Here is a 16,671-nt window from a genome sequence, read left to right as displayed (position 1 = left end):
GAGCTCTAGGTATGTACACAATGCAGACCTACGAAAAAACTAAATAGCTAAAAGAAATAACTGCTGATGATGGCATACTACTAATGAGCTTGAAACATCTTAAATCACGTTGACTTGTAGTTCGTTTTGGTCGTACTATGTACTATAGTTATCAAGTCCACTGGATTGACAGTATTGCACCTGATTTAGAACACGTTACAGGGAATTTTTCATGTTCAGTTCTTTATTACTAAGCTGATCTATAAGTGTAGAGGAATTCTCTTTAAGAATAATTGTGTTAATTTTCCTTTGCTATTGGCAGGCTTCACTTAACTTGGGTAAACGGTCTGAATGAGGACATGAAGCCTAATCTGGTTTTGTTTTTCCTCTTGTGCTGGCAGTTTGCAACATCCTTATCTCAATAAAGGTTAGAATAGAAGCTGTCTTTAGCATCTGTGGAATTACTTTTTGAGTGGTAGAAAGTTTGAGGACTGCAATATACAGGCAAAGTTGGTTAAGACCTCATGCTTCAGAAAGGAGGGAAGGATTGAGAGACAGCCATTCTTCTCCAGAGCTTTTCTGTGCTAGTAAGAGAAAGGCTAACCTGGCACTTCAGATGTCATGTCATCAAGCGTACAGCTATCTCTTGGCTTGTTCTTGTTTGGAGAATATTGTTAGACTCTGGGAAAGTATTAATGCAGTAATATTTGTGGTAACGTAGAACTTCTAAATTTCTGAGTGTTGTTTCTTCTATTTTAAGCTCACATGTCTGAAACGGCCATTAGTTGTCATACATGAACTGTTTGACAAGTCAATCATGGATATCTCCTGGTAAGTTTGTTTCTTAGAAAAGCCAGAATGTTATAATTAATTTTAGCTACAGATGTTAACTGGAAATTCACTGAAATAGTAGAGATTACATCTGTTGGAACGCACATGCTTGGTTCCTGAAGGGTTTGGTTCTTCTGCAGCATCTTTGGTAGTGTGACACTAGCTACTAGCATGTGATCACTTCAGACTATGTAACATTAGAGTTGGATGAAAACTAATGTGTTTAGGAAATAATAAAGTAAATTATCTGTGGAATGTTTTCCTACTTGTTAAGATTCTGCAAATTTTTTTCTGTAACATGTATTTTATAACATGTTGTGGTGGACCCGATGAGCTTTACCTGTATTACATACATGGAAAGTTATTGCACTATACAGTTATAACAAATTCAAGTGGACCTTGTAGGCCAGTATTTCCTTGGAGAAAAAAGAAAATTCTTTTTCCCCCTGCCCATCTTAGGTCGACCCCTTTTGGTGGTGTAGCAGTGGCAGATCCTTTACTAGCTTTTTGAGTGTTACCCTGGCTGTGCTGGAACCAGCTCTTGCTGTCTGTTTCAGAACAAAAAAGTTGCAGCATCCAGGAGCATGGCCCCATTTCTGCTAGCAGTAGAAGGAGGTGGTATGACCATAGTTGAGGGGGAGGCGAGGAGCAGGGATGGGAAGGTAGGCCAGGTTCCTTTGTTCACACTCCTCCTGCTATCGATGACATGAAGTATCAGGCCGTCAGTGACTGACTTCTGCCTTGCTTTTCCAATTTTATATCTTCTTGGTTCTCCTATCTCATAGCATTAGAGTTGTGATTTCCCTCTTCCATTTTCCCCAGGACTGCACTCCTTTCTCTCTCCAGAATAACTTCTCAAAGCCTGAGTGTTTGTGGTTTTTTCCCTTTTTTTTTTTAAAAAAAAAAAAAAAAAAAAAAAAAAAAAGATGAGTGGAGAAGTGGTTCCCAAGTAGTGGGGTCTGCCTCACTGTTGGAACTAATGAGCATCAAAGGCCTGGCCTTAGAAAGGCAGAAGTTAACAGTTCTCTATTTGCAGCAAGACTTGAGTAATAAGGAAGAAATAAACATGAGACTACTCAGTAAATGGTATTTAAGATAAAACTCTGCACCTATGCATCAGTGAAATTTACAGTATTGGGAGTTGTTTATGTGTGTGTATATATAATATATATATCTTTTTCATAATATAAACAGCTGATCACGCAGGTTGTTTTAGTTCTAGCATTTCCTGACTTTTGGAATTACACCTTTGTTAGCTATAACACTGTGTTCTTATGTTGTAATTTTTTAGGCTTGTAATTGTGTAACTTCTTGTTTTCTGTATGCCATGTGAATTTTGCTGTGAAGCATGATAAAAATTTCAAAACCAAAACATTTTGCTTTCATTAATAAAGGCCAGTAAATGGAGTATTTCATGAGAACTGCTGTTGTTGTAGTACAATAGCTTTGAATAGCTTTGTTTTCCTGAAGTGTTTTTTAATTTTTCATCTGCAAATTGCACATTTTCAACGGCATAAAGTCATTGGGAGTAATAGCTGGTTAACATTTTGCAATTTACGAGGAAATGGTTTTGTGGGACATTTGAGACAGACAAAGGTTCATCAGGAAGCTTGTTATTTTATATCCTGTTTACAAATCCAAATGTATGGCTAAAATGTCAATAACACAGAATGTTCCCAGAAACATGTTCCAGTCCTGTGCCCAATTCTAAAAACAGACTGATTGAATTCAGAGAAATCTGATACTGTTATTTTGTTATAGCCGTCTGGTTTCTAGTTAAGAGTTTTAGACTTGGATCTATCGTTATAATATCTGAGCACCATTATGTTTTCACGTAATAATTAGTAGGGTCCAGAGGTCAGTAGGAGCTCAGCAATTTTATCTGCTAGGTGAGCAGAGAACTCTAAACAAGACTTTATCATTTTTCTAATTTGGAATCGCGTTGGTTAACCTAGTTACACAGTGCTGAGGCTAACTTCTCCGAATGTGTGAAGAGTCCGGCCACAATAAAAAAGCTGTTTTCAAACACCTGTAGCCATGATGCAGATGCATGTAGTATATTTTTAAGCTTTGCTGGAAGAGTTTGGACAGGACTAGAGAGTTCTGCCTGCTTCCCTTTCCTCTTTCATTTTCTATAACAAACCATCTGTAAACCACTATCTCACCGTCTCTGAGGTTTCTGAATGCAAGTTACTGGTCAAAACTTCTTTTTTTTCCAACGTGTAGTAATATGTTATAATGCCATTGGAGGGTTGCAATGCCATTAAGGCTACAGTCTATGCTTTCTCCTCTCTCTTCCACCAAGAAAGCCTTTGAGACCTCTGGAAGAGTGGTGCAGCATATTCCTACATACAAAAATGTGTGGAGTTTGCTTAAAAGCCCAAACAACAACAAAAAAATCAAAAATACGTTCTTACTGAGTGCAGTGATCTTAGGACTGCTCAAATGCACATTTTATTTTCTTTTTATTTGTCACTTCAGATAGTGATGATAAGAAGAGCTCTTTAGCCAACATACATAGCTTCTCTCTTACAGTCTCTTCCTTTCTCCTTCCTATCTTGTTTATTTAGACTGTAAGCTCTTTAAAGGAATAGACTATCTATTGTTTCCCATACATGATGAAGCTTCATCTTTTGTGGACCTCTTAAAAACACAACCCAAAACAGTAATTATAGGGCTTTAAAAAGATGTGTCAGTTTATCTGCTGAAGGCTCCTTCATGTAGTTCCGTTAGTAGACAAATTCTTTGTATGTCTTTTGAAGCAAGTATATTTATAATTTGTTCTCATTGTTCATAGTGAATACTTCAGTTTATATTCTTGTACCCCTACAGAAAGCTTTTCATGGTGCTGATTGTGCCATGGATAGGTGTATTGGTCTAAAGCTACCTTCCTGTGTTCGGTCTCTGATTTGCCTTCTTTTGAATATCAGCACACAGACCCCTGCTGTCATCGCCCTTTCTTCTTGCTGTCCCACTTTTTTGGTTTCATTGATATTTGCTGTGTTTTTTTATGCTGTTTTTTATTGCAAAATTTATTGTATTGCCCCTTTGCATCAGTGACAAAAGAACAAAAGTGAATCTTTATTTCTTTCAGGACCCTTAATGGACTGGGTATCTTAGTGTGTTCCATGGATGGATCTGTGGCATTTTTAGACTTTTCCCAAGATGAGCTTGGAGATCCACTCAGTGAGGAGGAAAAGGTACAGTAAACACTCCAAAAATCTGTAATCATGTTTAATAGATATATTGATTCAATTAAAATATTGGAGTATGTATAGAACTGTGCAGTGACTGATTTTCATATTGCAAAAAATATGTTGTCTAGTTTACAAAATCTTTAAGAAGAGAAAATAATTTATGATGTTAATTCCTATTCTGGAAAGAAAGTCTACTTGGAAAACATTGACTTGCTTACACATCATTATACATTTCAAGATATTATTTGAACAAGGAAACAAGGACTGGGTACTTTAATACACTTAAAAATTACTCTTTGATTTGTAAATATGCAAGCCTTTTTAAACTGTGTTGCTGGTGACTGTTTTTACGCGGTTTCTTGGCTTTATAATAAGTGATGATGTCATAATTAGTGATGTCACGTTGGCCGTTGGAGTCAGTTGGTTTGTGGTGTGCTTCTAATGCCCACAGAGCAACATTCATCAGTCCACGTATGGCAAAAGCCTAGCTATTATGACTGAAGCTCAGTTGTCTACCACCATTATTGAGAATCCAGAGATGCTCAAGTATCAACAGAGACAGCAACAGCAGGCGGAGCAGAAAAACGCATCGATAAGGGACGCGTCTGGGGCTGCAACAGCAGCTCCGAAAGTGGCAAGCATGGTTAATGGAGAGAGTTTAGAGGACATTCGAAAGGTAGGTGTTTTCGGATAGTCACTTTATAATGTCAAATGCTAAGTCAATAAATATCAAAATGTTTATAAAAGCAGCTTCAATATTCGTATTGAATGACATCTTTCAATACATGAATGGTCCAGTTGATGTTACCAGGACTTGCTGAAAAATTAAGAGGCTTTTAAGCTGAAGTATGACTGGAAAGAGGCTTGTGGGTATTTCTGTTGTGTTTTAAATTCTGGGTGTGCAGAAGGGAAACCAAGGATAGCGAACGTCTAACTGTGCTTCAGCTTCTCTATGAAGGAGGTTGAAAACGTCATTCACTTCTCTCATAAACACAGAAGTGCAACTTTTAATGAAGGATTCATCGTGCACAGATGAAAATGCTTTCCTCATTAGAGTCAACAGATTACATTCTCCAAAAATGTCTTTTCTACAGACGTATAGATCTGGAATTGGAAATATTTGTCTGAATTAAAAAAATAACTTATTTTATGGTTGTGTGAAAGCAGTAATCACAACTAGAATTCAGTTGTACTATAGTTTTAAAAATACAGTTAAGGTGTTAAAAAACTTTTATTAATAAAAATGTAGATTGAACCATCATCCATGAAATAATAACGGGTTTAAAGACAATAGGGAAACAAATTTTACTTGAAAAATACCTTCTGTTTAATGCATCTGTTTTTGTCAGTTGGAAGAAAAGTAAAATTCTTCCTTTTTATGAGAAATAATGATGAAATATATTTTCCAACAGAATCTCTTAAAAAAGCAAGTTGAAACGCGGACAGCAGATGGACGGAGAAGGATCACACCTCTCTGTATAGCTCAGCTGGACACTGGGTATGTTTGGAAGTAGTTTCTAAAACCCTTCTTTACGTCTTCATGTATTCCGATGCAAACCAAGAACACTGACGAATTTTAATGTTGTGATATCTTAAAGCGCTTTCTGGATATATCCTCCGTACAGCTATAATATCTTCTTAATAGATAAGGTTAATTCTTGTTATTTACCTCTGTAGATGTAGAACATTACTCTAAGGCGTCGAAGGTTCATATCTGTATTAATATTTGCTTTATCTAACTTTGGATATGAGAAATTGCTCGGAGAAGTTAGGTACCGGTGGTTCATTTAGGGTGTGTGTGTGTTTTGAAGAAATGTATTTGTTGTTTGTCTTTTGCTTAGGGATTTTTCTACAGCATTTTTCAATAGCATCCCAATATCTGGAACTCTGGCTGGCTCAATGATGTCTTCTCAAAGTAACCAGCAGCTCATGTCATTAGATTCTAATGCAGCAAATTCCCTTAATACTTCAAAGCCTTCTGTAGAGCCAACAGCAGCCAGTATAAAACCAACAGATGATGCAGCCAATAAAGATGGGTCAGTATTTGCAGAAGTTTTGTTTTTCGTTTTTATGACTTTGTTTAGGTTTTAATTCTTGTTTGCAGTTGTGTTACCAAGTGATTATCAAAGTGGTTTCCCTACTCCAAAACTTCGGGAATCTAACATCCCTGCAAATGTCAGTTTTTATTAGTATTTGATTGCTTTACATATTGATAAATCAGTAATGAATAAATTCATATGCATAGTTCTGAAAATTAACTCAGTGCAATGGGATACAGTTGACTGTGTGCTAGTGCTCTAACAAAATGCCTTGCTTATGGAATATTGGGTTATTATTAGTAAATAATAGTAGTCTTTCCAGCAATTAAAGTAATGAAGCCCATTTTCCATTGAATTCTGTCCTGCATTCCCTACATCTCCTCTCCTCAAACATAGTAATACTTTCCTGCGTAACAACCCCATCGGATGGGAAAGAGCATAATGACTGGCGTTGTCAATGCACATACACTGATTTGCCAGTGTGTCTTTTGAATTAATTATGGAACAACTAAATTTCACTTTCTTTTCCATTAGTGGTAATGCTAATCTGTTTTCTTGAAGTTTTTTCTTTTGTGTGTGTGTGCTTTCTTGTTTTTGTTTTTCCTCCTCCATGTGTTTTTATAGCATTTAGAGTATTATTGGAACCTCTACCACTCCATCAAAGTTAATTGAAATTGGCCACAGATTTAAAAGTGAGTGGGTAGATTACGAGAAATGATTGACATACAAAACTAAGTCTCTTTTTCTTTAGAAAATGGGCTTCTAACTGCTTTTTATTACAAACATCAGTTATCTTAGAGCCATTCATTCCCCTGAATGAACTGAAAATCTCTAAAGTAAACAGCTATTCAAATAACAGATCCCTGGTATGCTTTTGTGTGGGGAAAACACATTCCTTTCTCTTAGTGTGCTTGGAAAAGGCCTCATAAATTGTTTGGATTCTTCCAACAACAAAATCAAAACTTGGTATTGTTTCAGCACAAATTGATTGATAAACAGTGGAATATAATCTTGTAATGGAAAGTATTTGGCAACCTGAACAGTGGTTAAAACTGGAAATCACAGTCGTCATTTAAAATAGTGTACCTTTCCTTTTGGGTACATAAGGAATTACTTTTTCAGCTAGTACTTAATTGAAAATACAAAACAAATAAACTAGTTATTGTCTCTTAATCTAGATATATAAGCAGCAATGTGAAGGTCTTAGTTCTGATATGCGTCATAAACAACTCGTGAGAGTAATCAAAGCTTAGAATGCATTGACACACAAAACGGGAAAAGCATGTAATAATTAATGTGTTCATGAATTAAAGTTATTAAGAATTAAAGTTATTAAATATGGTTTCTAGCCAATATAACAAATGCTATCCAGTTGTTATAAACAATGCGCATTACGAATACTACATTTCTTTCAATCCTTGTTTTCCTGTCCCTTTTATTGACAGTGTAAATGCTACCTCTGCTTCAGCTGCTCCTCCTGCATCGTCTTCCTCTGTGTTGACAACTCCATCCAAGATTGAACCTATGAAAGCATTTGATTCTAGATTTACGGAACGATCCAAAGCCACCTCAGGGACTGCTGTTGTAACAAATACAAATCAGACTGTTGTGGATAGGTAAGGAATAGCCCAGGGGCAAAAAAAGGTTACTAATGTGGAGAGTTTAAAAACTGATTGTTTGGTGCGGGTGTCATGGTTCTGATGTTGTGGAAATTCTTGGGTCTTTGCCAAAACTGGGAGGAGTGAGAAAGCTGCAAATTAGGTGTATTCTTTGCTGTCATTATCCCATTACACACTTATGTCTGGCAAGCGGCATCAAGCAGACTTTTCAAAATACTCTGAGTTAAAATGTCTGTTACAAGAGATTGCGTGTGTGTTCATTCCTTCATCTGTGAATACATGCATCTGTGCTCTTCAGAAGGCAAAAATAGCTAGCCTCCATCTATTTGCAACAGTGAGAATTACTTCAATATAAATGTAATACATGTCTACAGAGGACCTACCATCATAACAGCTGTAAATGGATTTCAGTTTATCCCTAAAAGGCACGCAGAGAAAATACTTTAACTTTTTTTTTTTTTCTCTTGATCTATGTGATCTTAAAAAATAAAAAGAAAGAAAGCTTTTGCTTTTGTAACATGGTATGTTTTCGTGTAAGTATTTCTGCTTCACTGAAACAATTGATAGGAAAATATTAAATATCTCAACGTTTTTATATCAAAAAGTTTATGATACAGAAGAAAAATTTATTAAATTACTCTCATACTGATTTCCAGTGTGGTCAGTAAAATTATGGATAAAAGAGAATTACTTGGCATAACTCAGATGCCAAAGAAGAAAAGGTTTTGGATTAAGCAAGATATTTTTTAAGCAGTGGAGTGGTTATGGAATAAGTGGCAAAACATTGTTATAAGTTGCTAAATGACCACTGGAAGGAATGGGAAGAGTACAATTAAATTATCTTTTTAAGGGTATAATGGTTAATGAGAGTGCACAAGGATTTGTACTGTCATCTTTACTTTTGTTGTGTTCCTGAAATGGGTGATGGAGCAGTGCAATTGGAGGAGAAAAGGTGCGAAACTCTTGCATCTTAGAGTGCTGAATATATCAAGCCAGAGAAGAGCATTCATTGGAATTGAATGCTAATATAAAACTATTCTTTGTAGCTTTTTCCAATTGTTAACTGCTAGTTTGATTCGTTGTTCTTTTAAAAGCAAGAATATGTCTGAACAGTTTATATTTTTTATATATATATATATATATATATATATATATATATACACACATTTTTATATGGGTGTATGTATATATGTGTGTGTGTGTGTGTATATATATGTATATGTATATAAATAGTACATTGTACTTCTGCAAAGGATTTGCAGTACCTATTCAGCTTTGTCCTCTTGCCTCTATACTCATTTGTATACACTCAACTCTAAGAATGTGTTGTTTTCCCTAGAAGAATGCAGTGGGTAGGTTGTATGATAGCTTTTGGAACCAGGCTACGTAAAATGTGAAATATGTTTTTTTTGCTCAGACTGAAGGATCAGAATTTAATTAAAGACAATAAACCCAAGGATATTCTGGAGAGTAGCAGTGATAGTGAAGAGAAGATTCCAGCTGCTAAACCACTCAGCGCACCCAAGCGGAAACTGGAACTTGAGGGAGAAACAGTAGAAAAGAAGAAAAAAGGAAGGCCTCGAAAAGACTCCAGACTTGTACCAGTGACTTTAACTGTTCAGGTGAAATAAATGAGATTCATTATGACTATAAATATTCACTTAATAAAATAAATCACATGTTGACTTGTTTACTGATAGCCTGTCAAATGGCTGTATAGAATAAAAAGAAACTCCCTTAGCACAGGAGTTTGATGTGGATATAACAACTTAAATGGTTATGGCTTTCCTAGGTATTGTGAAGTAGTAAATTACATTAGACTTTCCATCATTTAAGGAACTATGGATCCTTCTATTTTAAATATTCAAAGATTGTCTCTTCTTTGAAATACACCAGAACTTCCACTAATTAGTTCCAACTAAATATTAAATCTAGTTTTTAAGTCTTAGAAGCTATATTCAAAACACTAGTATTTATACAACTCATGGCAAAAAAGATGAGCATTTCTAATAAGCATTACTTGAAATTTCAAAAAAGAGCTTGTCTCTTTCAAATCAGTCTATATCATGGAATATCTTTGTTATTAAACTTTTTATGGAAAAAAATCTAACCACTTTCTCATTTTTTTTCCAGTCCCCAGCTACACTGGGCCCTGAAAAAGATGCTGCTTGCATCTCTGCACCAGCATTAGCACTTAAACTGCCAGCCCCAATCCCACAGAAATCATTTACTTTGCAAGTAAGTTGTCTACAAGGATCAAATAAATAAGCTTAAATAAATAAGCTTACTATTAAAAAATAATTTTGTTTTTATAAAAATATTTGTAAGGTATTCAGATATTTTTTTGATAGTTTAACATGTTTGAATATGCATGTGTTCAAGTAGGTTGTATACTTCAGCTTTTAAGAACATGACTGGGAAAAGCTAATGGCAAATCAATTAAGAATAGAACACTTCTGAACTAGTTAAACTTCAAAGAGAAATATCTCTGGTTCATCAGTCCCTCCTAGTGAACCAAAGTGTGTCATAAAGATAAGTCTGTGGCTGGAGTAACTGCTGCGTTGTTATTACAGCTGTGTTGGTAGTACATTGATGAAGAGAAACTACATATTTTCTCTGAGATGTGGAGGAAGTATTCCACAGCTGAAGAGACTGACAAATAGTACTACTGTAGTTATTTATGAAATAATTCTTCTGCATGTTTCGACTGTGTCAATCTGGTGCTAATCACAAGAATGTAGGGAGAATGGGCACACCTAGACTTGATCTTATGCCCTTAATTAGGAAGCACAGACTAGCACAGCCCTTCTTAATAATTGGAATATGAAGAAATTGTGTTGTAGCCAAGACTGATCTGATTCTTTTGAAGTATCACATCGCATTTTGAAGAATTAAACAGAATTAAACAGAATGGCATACTTCAATCCATTCTCAAACTTGGCATTGTTTTGGATTTAACATAATTTGATGCTTTTTTGAGTACTTATTTTCCTTTTTCAAGAAGTATTTTATTTTTCCTTTCTCAGGTAAGTTCAGATCCATCAATGTACCTCGAAGTGGAGAATGAAATGACGACAGTGGGAGGATCCAAGTTGAGCAGGTTAAAGTGTAATCGAGAAGGAAAGGAATGGGAGACAGTCCTCACTAGTCGAATTCTCACTGCAGCAGGAAGCTGGTAAGAGTGTATGTTTTAGAGGAAGTGGGAAACTGAATAAGATAAGTAGTCTTGAAGGTCATAAAATGTTTTTAGGGTTACAAAGGTATGCTTTAGAGGAAGTTAACGTGTATATATTTACATTTTACAAATAGGTAGGTGCTCTGTACGTATTTTTATCCACTTTAAAAAGTTGATTAACTGAATCACTTCTGTTAGGGATTTATGTGAATATTTGTGCTTGGCTCAGGATGTCCTATTTCTCTTCCATCTAATTTGGTCCAATATGCCACTGCTTTTTACATGTTCTGTGGAGTTTTTCGTAGGGATCCTAACTTATTTCTGTTGACTACTTCTGTTTGCTGGTTTTGTCACCCTCAGGTCCTCCTATCCCCCGCTCCTGCCATCGTAATTTTTGCACAGTGTTTCTTAATAAATGTTTTGCAGATGAAAACATGTATTGCTTTGAGTCTTGAAACCAGTTTCACTCTAAGTATTAGCTCTAAGTTTGAGTCTTAAAGCACTATAAATTCTTATTAGCCAGCTAGAACTCTTCATGTGTATTTACACTTTAAATTTCTTCATTAAACTTGGCTAAATCATTATAGTTTATGGTTGTTCAAATATTAACTGCTAAAGAAAGAAAAAGTTGAAATAAGATGTTAGGTGACATGGGAGTATTTTCCTGAATTTTTATTTTTTCATTATTTTTCTCAACTGTCTAGTTCTAACCTCAGTTTAAATCTAACATTTCTGAAGCCTGAGACAAGAGACTCTCAGCATTTCTGCCTTGTTTTGAAACATTTTTAACACGAGTTTTACGCTAATTTTTTGATAATACCCCTAAGTCGTTAATATTTGTAGCTAATAGCAATATCTTATATTACGCAAGCGTATGTAGTTGAAAAAATTAGATAAGCTTGCACACACAAAACCCTTCTTTCAGGTCTGAAAAAGAAGCAGCAGATTTTAAAGTTAAACACAAGTTCAGACCTGAAGAAGAACTTATGTCAGTAAAGCTTTAGGGATATACATTTCCAACTATGCCACTTAGTCTAGTGAAAGATACCATCTCTGCATGCAGATCTTCTCTTGTGTATCTCCTTAGATCATTGTTGTTATAATAAAATCAGGGAGGTGTGGAATGTACATATTGAGTCTGTTTTGGCCTTTTCTGTTGGTACCCAGGATTTTGTTAAAAGCTGTAAAAGTTACCTTTTGGGGAACTAGCTCGAGTTGCACGATAACTTAAGAAGGCAATCTGGTTTTATGCTGCTTGCATTTGATGAAATGTAAATACTTCCTTTTTTTTTTTTTTTTAGTGAGATCGTCAGTGTAGCCTGTGAGAAACGAACACTGTCAGTATTTTCAGCTTGTGGTCGTCGCCTTCTTCCCCCTATAATATTGAATACACCCATTTCCACCCTACATTGCACAGGTTCTTACATCATGGCTCTCACCACTGCTGCTACACTTTCTGTTTGGTAAGTACCTCTTTAGGCTGCAGCAGCTAGCTGGGCTGATTTTTATAGGTTACTCTGTTCAATTGTTGAGCTTATGTTGCTGTTGAAACTGTGGTTTAAAATAAGTGAGATCCAAACACAAGTCTGGTTTTTGGATATAATATGAAGAGTTAATTGGGCAAGACTTGAATCCTGTTTCTCCTCTGTTCTAAGATGGTACATAACATTGAATTTGATTCTTTAAGGAAGATAGTAACTTCTAGCTGATCATTAAACTGTTTCCCAAGGGTAGACTTGTCATATTTATGGTATGAATTGGGTGTTGAGGGGAGAAAGATGGATATTTCTAACTTCCATCATACTTGATCAGTAGAGTTATGGGTTTTGGAGTCAGAAGTACTCTAGCTATCTTTAAGATACCAAGATAGAATCTGCAATTATTAATTTCAATCTAGTATTGCATGCAAGTCAGAGCTCCTAAAATAGTTATTTGGATCCTCAGTGTTTGCTTAACAGTAATGAGGCTTCCTGAGAGAAAGGGACATAAAGTTGTTGCCTGCTATTGAATTCTGCTTTGCCATAAGGGGGTTGAGTTTGCCAAAATGATTTTTTCAAAGCAATGAGGAAAATGTCAAAAATTAAAAAAATCGTAAATATTGAAAAAGTGCATTTGTTAAATGATTTTGGACCTTTCAGTTATTTGTTAACTGCAGATTATTCCTTTTTTGTTTTTTTTTTTTTTTTTTAGGGATGTACACAAGCAGACAGTCATTGTTAGAGATGAGTCTTTGCAAACAATATTATCAGGTAATAAAAAGGGTTTATTCATTTACCAATCTTTAAAGCCACTCATGCTAGTCATATTTATGAATATGCTGAAATTTTATGAAACCTGAAAAGCCTAAACAAATAATTTTGCTTCTTCGTTATTGTGCAGTGAATGGAAGTCACTGGCAATGTTGAAATACTGTAGAAATAACTGAAATGAGAGTATCAGTGGGTAACAAACCTGTACAAGATTCTGTAGCTTACTATATTCTGCCTTGCTTCTGGGTGTGAAAATGCAGTACTGTAAAGATCACAAAGTATATATTTTATGTAAATGTACTGCTATATATAGCAATTCCTCTGTGTGCTCTGCAAGTATGTTATCTTAGTGATGGACAACGAATCATCTCAGTTTCTCAGAGCATTCTGGCTTCTATTTTAGCTTTAATCCATGCAATACTAACCTAAACTAACCTGAGAAATAGTTGTACTAGCAGTTTGCAAGTGTCTTCATTAGAAGTTACATGTACAAACCCTGGGACAAGGGTATGCTGGTAAATGTGAGACTCCGGCTGTTCCACTTAAACTGTTAATAGAGAGCACAGCTTTCTAAATATACTGTTTTTTAGCATTTCAACTTACCTAGAAAAAAGAAAGATAAAGGCTTTGGGGATTACAGAAAACATGGCAGAATTGCTGAAGATTTTGCTTAGATACGGAAAATGTTTTCAATTAAGCCAGTGTTCTGTATAAAATACAGACAATGTATTTGCAGAAGAGTGTTTTTAATGCTAACTGCACTGAGCCTGATGCTCAGCATCATTGTCTTTTCTTAATTTTCCTATTAGTCTTTGAGGATAACATTTTCTGAAGCTTTTCCTGTTGGTTTCTATGACTAGTAATTAATGGTTAATTAATGGTGGATGGCATTTTTAGCATGATGGATATTATGCAAGACTCCAAAAATAATGTCTTGGTCTGAATTGATTTGTAGGAAGTGATGCAACTCTTTCTCAGATCTTGCTGACTCAGCATGGTATACCTGTAATGAGCATGTCTGATGGAAAGGCATACTGTTTTAATCCTTCTCTTTCTACATGGTAAGTTATATACAGCTTTCAAAACCTAGCTGAACTGACATGTACTCTGGTTTACTGTTTCACTCCAAATTCTGAAGACTAGTCAGAGTAGGATAGGACCCTAGTTGTACTTTTGCTTTGGTTCGCTAGTGGGTGTCTAGGCTTTACTCTCTTACACTCTTACTGTTTTTTCTGTTTAAAATAAATTTTAAAAACAAAAACGTTGAAATACAGTTTACTTTATTACACCTTCCTACGCCATGTACATGTATAGTGAACAAATATTTATTAACTAATACCAACCTACATACACTTCTGTTGATGCACATCTTTTGAATCTGTGAAGCTGCTGGTAAAAATTAAAAATGATCTAGCCTTATAATTTCATTTTATGTTAAAGAATACTGTTCTGGAAAAATTGTCAAAACAATTTTCATAATTTTGGGGGTGAGTTCAGACTTGTTAAAAACCATTTTGTCTGTTTTCCTACAAACACAAAAGCGTATGCATTCCAATCCTGAACGTGTATGTGCTTGACTGTCAGTCCACATCATTCCTTAATATTTTTTTGTTCTGATGACCAGTTTCAGTCAAATTTGAAGAGAGCTAAATGTCTCCAAGAAGTAAAACTTCAGGGAAGATAAAAGCTCAGGAAGGGGGAGAGAAATCTTTAGAATTCTTATGGAAGAAACATTACCAATGTCCTAAACACAAGGAGAGCCTTATTGGGTATCAGATATGCATTCAATCAAATTATTTCCTCATGGATTCTCTTGCTTCTATTAAGGCATAAGTTCCCATATAAAATGCCCATGGGTAAATTTACAGTATTCCTCTGCAAAAGATTGTTGTCTTTTTAGAACAGAAAACATGCTGCAGTCTTAATGTAATGGTTTTGCTTGATGAAAGGGTTTAGTGTTTTAATTCTTACTTAGAATAATTGTTATTAGTCAGCTACTTGATATGAATCCTTTGGAAAGAAAAAAACACTTTGCATGATTTCTCAGTTTATATAAAGAACATAAAATTTTCCAGACACTAAGGAGCAAGGGACAAACTCTCAGCCAGAAATCTGAATTTCATGTCTTCGTTTGTTTGTACTACAGCTTTGGAAATATATGAAAGAGCAATCTCTTAAGTCATCATACAAATTTAAACATGATAAAGCAGTAAAGGTTAATTTAAATATATGCCGTTTTACCTCTGAGCTGTCTGGAGGTCTAAACTTAGCACTGGTTTGAGCTGATTCCCTTGGCATCTCAAACCAAGTGAAAATGATATGCTTGATTAGGTGTGGAAATGTCAGCTGTAACCGTCAGCTCCCTCAGTATGAAGGAATAGCTGTAATGTACAGAAAAGATTATCTAAAATTGTGATCTGTGATAATTTGTCTGGTGGGTAGGGGGGGACCTGATTGAGCTAAAATCAAGTTCACAATGAGAAACTCATAACTTTGTGTGTCTGTTCCAGTCTTTATTCTGGGGTAAGACTTCTTGTTTGGTGTAAAATGACAAACGGAAAGCGGATTTCCTTGTGCTTTTCAAAATGAATGCTAAATTATATTATGTGATTAATCATAACAACTTTGAAAGTAGGAGGGACGCTTGCATGGAAGCTTAAGTGAAATTTGGACATTGAGTCAGAACAGTTGTGATCTGCACAACTCCTGAGCACCTCTGTAGTATATTTGATAATCTATGAAAATGCAGGTCAGGCTTTGGGGGAGAAAAGAGCTGGATCAACTAATACCACTGCCTACTCTCTTCCAACTTGCCTTTGATTTGTTCGCTTTTTTTTTTTCCAGGAATCTTGTTTCTGACAAACAGGACTCTTTAGCGCAATGCGCAGACTTCAGGAATAACTTACCATCCCAAGAAGCCATGCTGTGTTCTGGCCCCTTAGCTGTAATACAGGGACGAACATCAAAGTATGCACTTATTTGCTTCATTTGATCAGCATGTTTGTCTTTTTTTCCTATTACTTATTCATGTGTTTGTATCAGTGAGTTAGTTCTTGAGATGCTAATTGTACCGAAAGTTATCCTTAGTTCATAGAATGTTTTTTTCCAAATCTTTTCTCTTTTGTAGTCTGTATTTCAGTGTTACTTCAAGATTGTTTAGGGGGATAGGAAAGCATACTCTAAACTTAATCATTTTGTTTAAGTCTTCTCTTTATTGAGTAGGTAAAATACTTGACAATTTTGTACATGTGATGTTTTGATTAACTAAACTGAATTTCATAAAGTCACCTTTATTGATTTGATACGGATTTGAATTAGGTTTCCCAGGCAGTTCTCTGTGCTTTTTCTGTCTGTCACATCTGAGTTTATTTTTTTAATTATTATTTTTTAATTATTTTTTGTGAAAAGAATACATAGTACTAAAAAAAAAGAATACATAATACATAAAACTAAAGTTGTATGATTTTATTGCTGTTCTCTTTCAGGCAGGAAAAAAGCGATTGGAAAAGTATTTGACATCCAAACAAACAACATTCTCTTTTGAGAAAGACTAAATATCACACTTAAAACAAGAAATCCTTT

The 16,671-nt window shown here is 35.2% G+C and overlaps 1 protein-coding gene across 2 annotated transcripts in view; it reads left to right on the top strand.

Annotated features, from left to right (window-relative positions):
- The window catches only part of HIRA (histone cell cycle regulator), a 34,356-nt gene that overhangs the window by 15,050 nt on the left and 2,635 nt on the right, over positions 1–16,671 (top strand). Inside the window, exons 10-22 of one of the 2 annotated variants that reach the window (XM_082774211.1) lie at positions 740–810; positions 3,905–4,010; positions 4,459–4,683; positions 5,420–5,505; positions 5,849–6,043; positions 7,492–7,662; positions 9,083–9,287; positions 9,799–9,903; positions 10,692–10,840; positions 12,142–12,303; positions 13,031–13,089; positions 14,045–14,150; positions 15,934–16,056. In XM_082774211.1, coding sequence (XP_082630337.1) covers positions 740–810; positions 3,905–4,010; positions 4,459–4,683; positions 5,420–5,505; positions 5,849–6,043; positions 7,492–7,662; positions 9,083–9,287; positions 9,799–9,903; positions 10,692–10,840; positions 12,142–12,303; positions 13,031–13,089; positions 14,045–14,150; positions 15,934–16,056 — 1,763 coding nt within the window. The remainder of the gene's footprint in view (positions 1–739; positions 811–3,904; positions 4,011–4,458; positions 4,684–5,419; positions 5,506–5,848; positions 6,044–7,491; positions 7,663–9,082; positions 9,288–9,798; positions 9,904–10,691; positions 10,841–12,141; positions 12,304–13,030; positions 13,090–14,044; positions 14,151–15,933; positions 16,057–16,671) is intronic. The other variant, XM_082774212.1, reaches the window with a different exon arrangement.

The sequence above is a fragment of the Aythya marila genome, assembly GCF_965140915.1.
Source record: "Aythya marila genome assembly, chromosome: 17".
NCBI classification, from domain to species: Eukaryota; Metazoa; Chordata; class Aves; order Anseriformes; family Anatidae; genus Aythya; species Aythya marila.
Note: the sequence above shows the minus strand (reverse complement) of the source record. Positions and strands in the feature narration are given on the sequence as shown.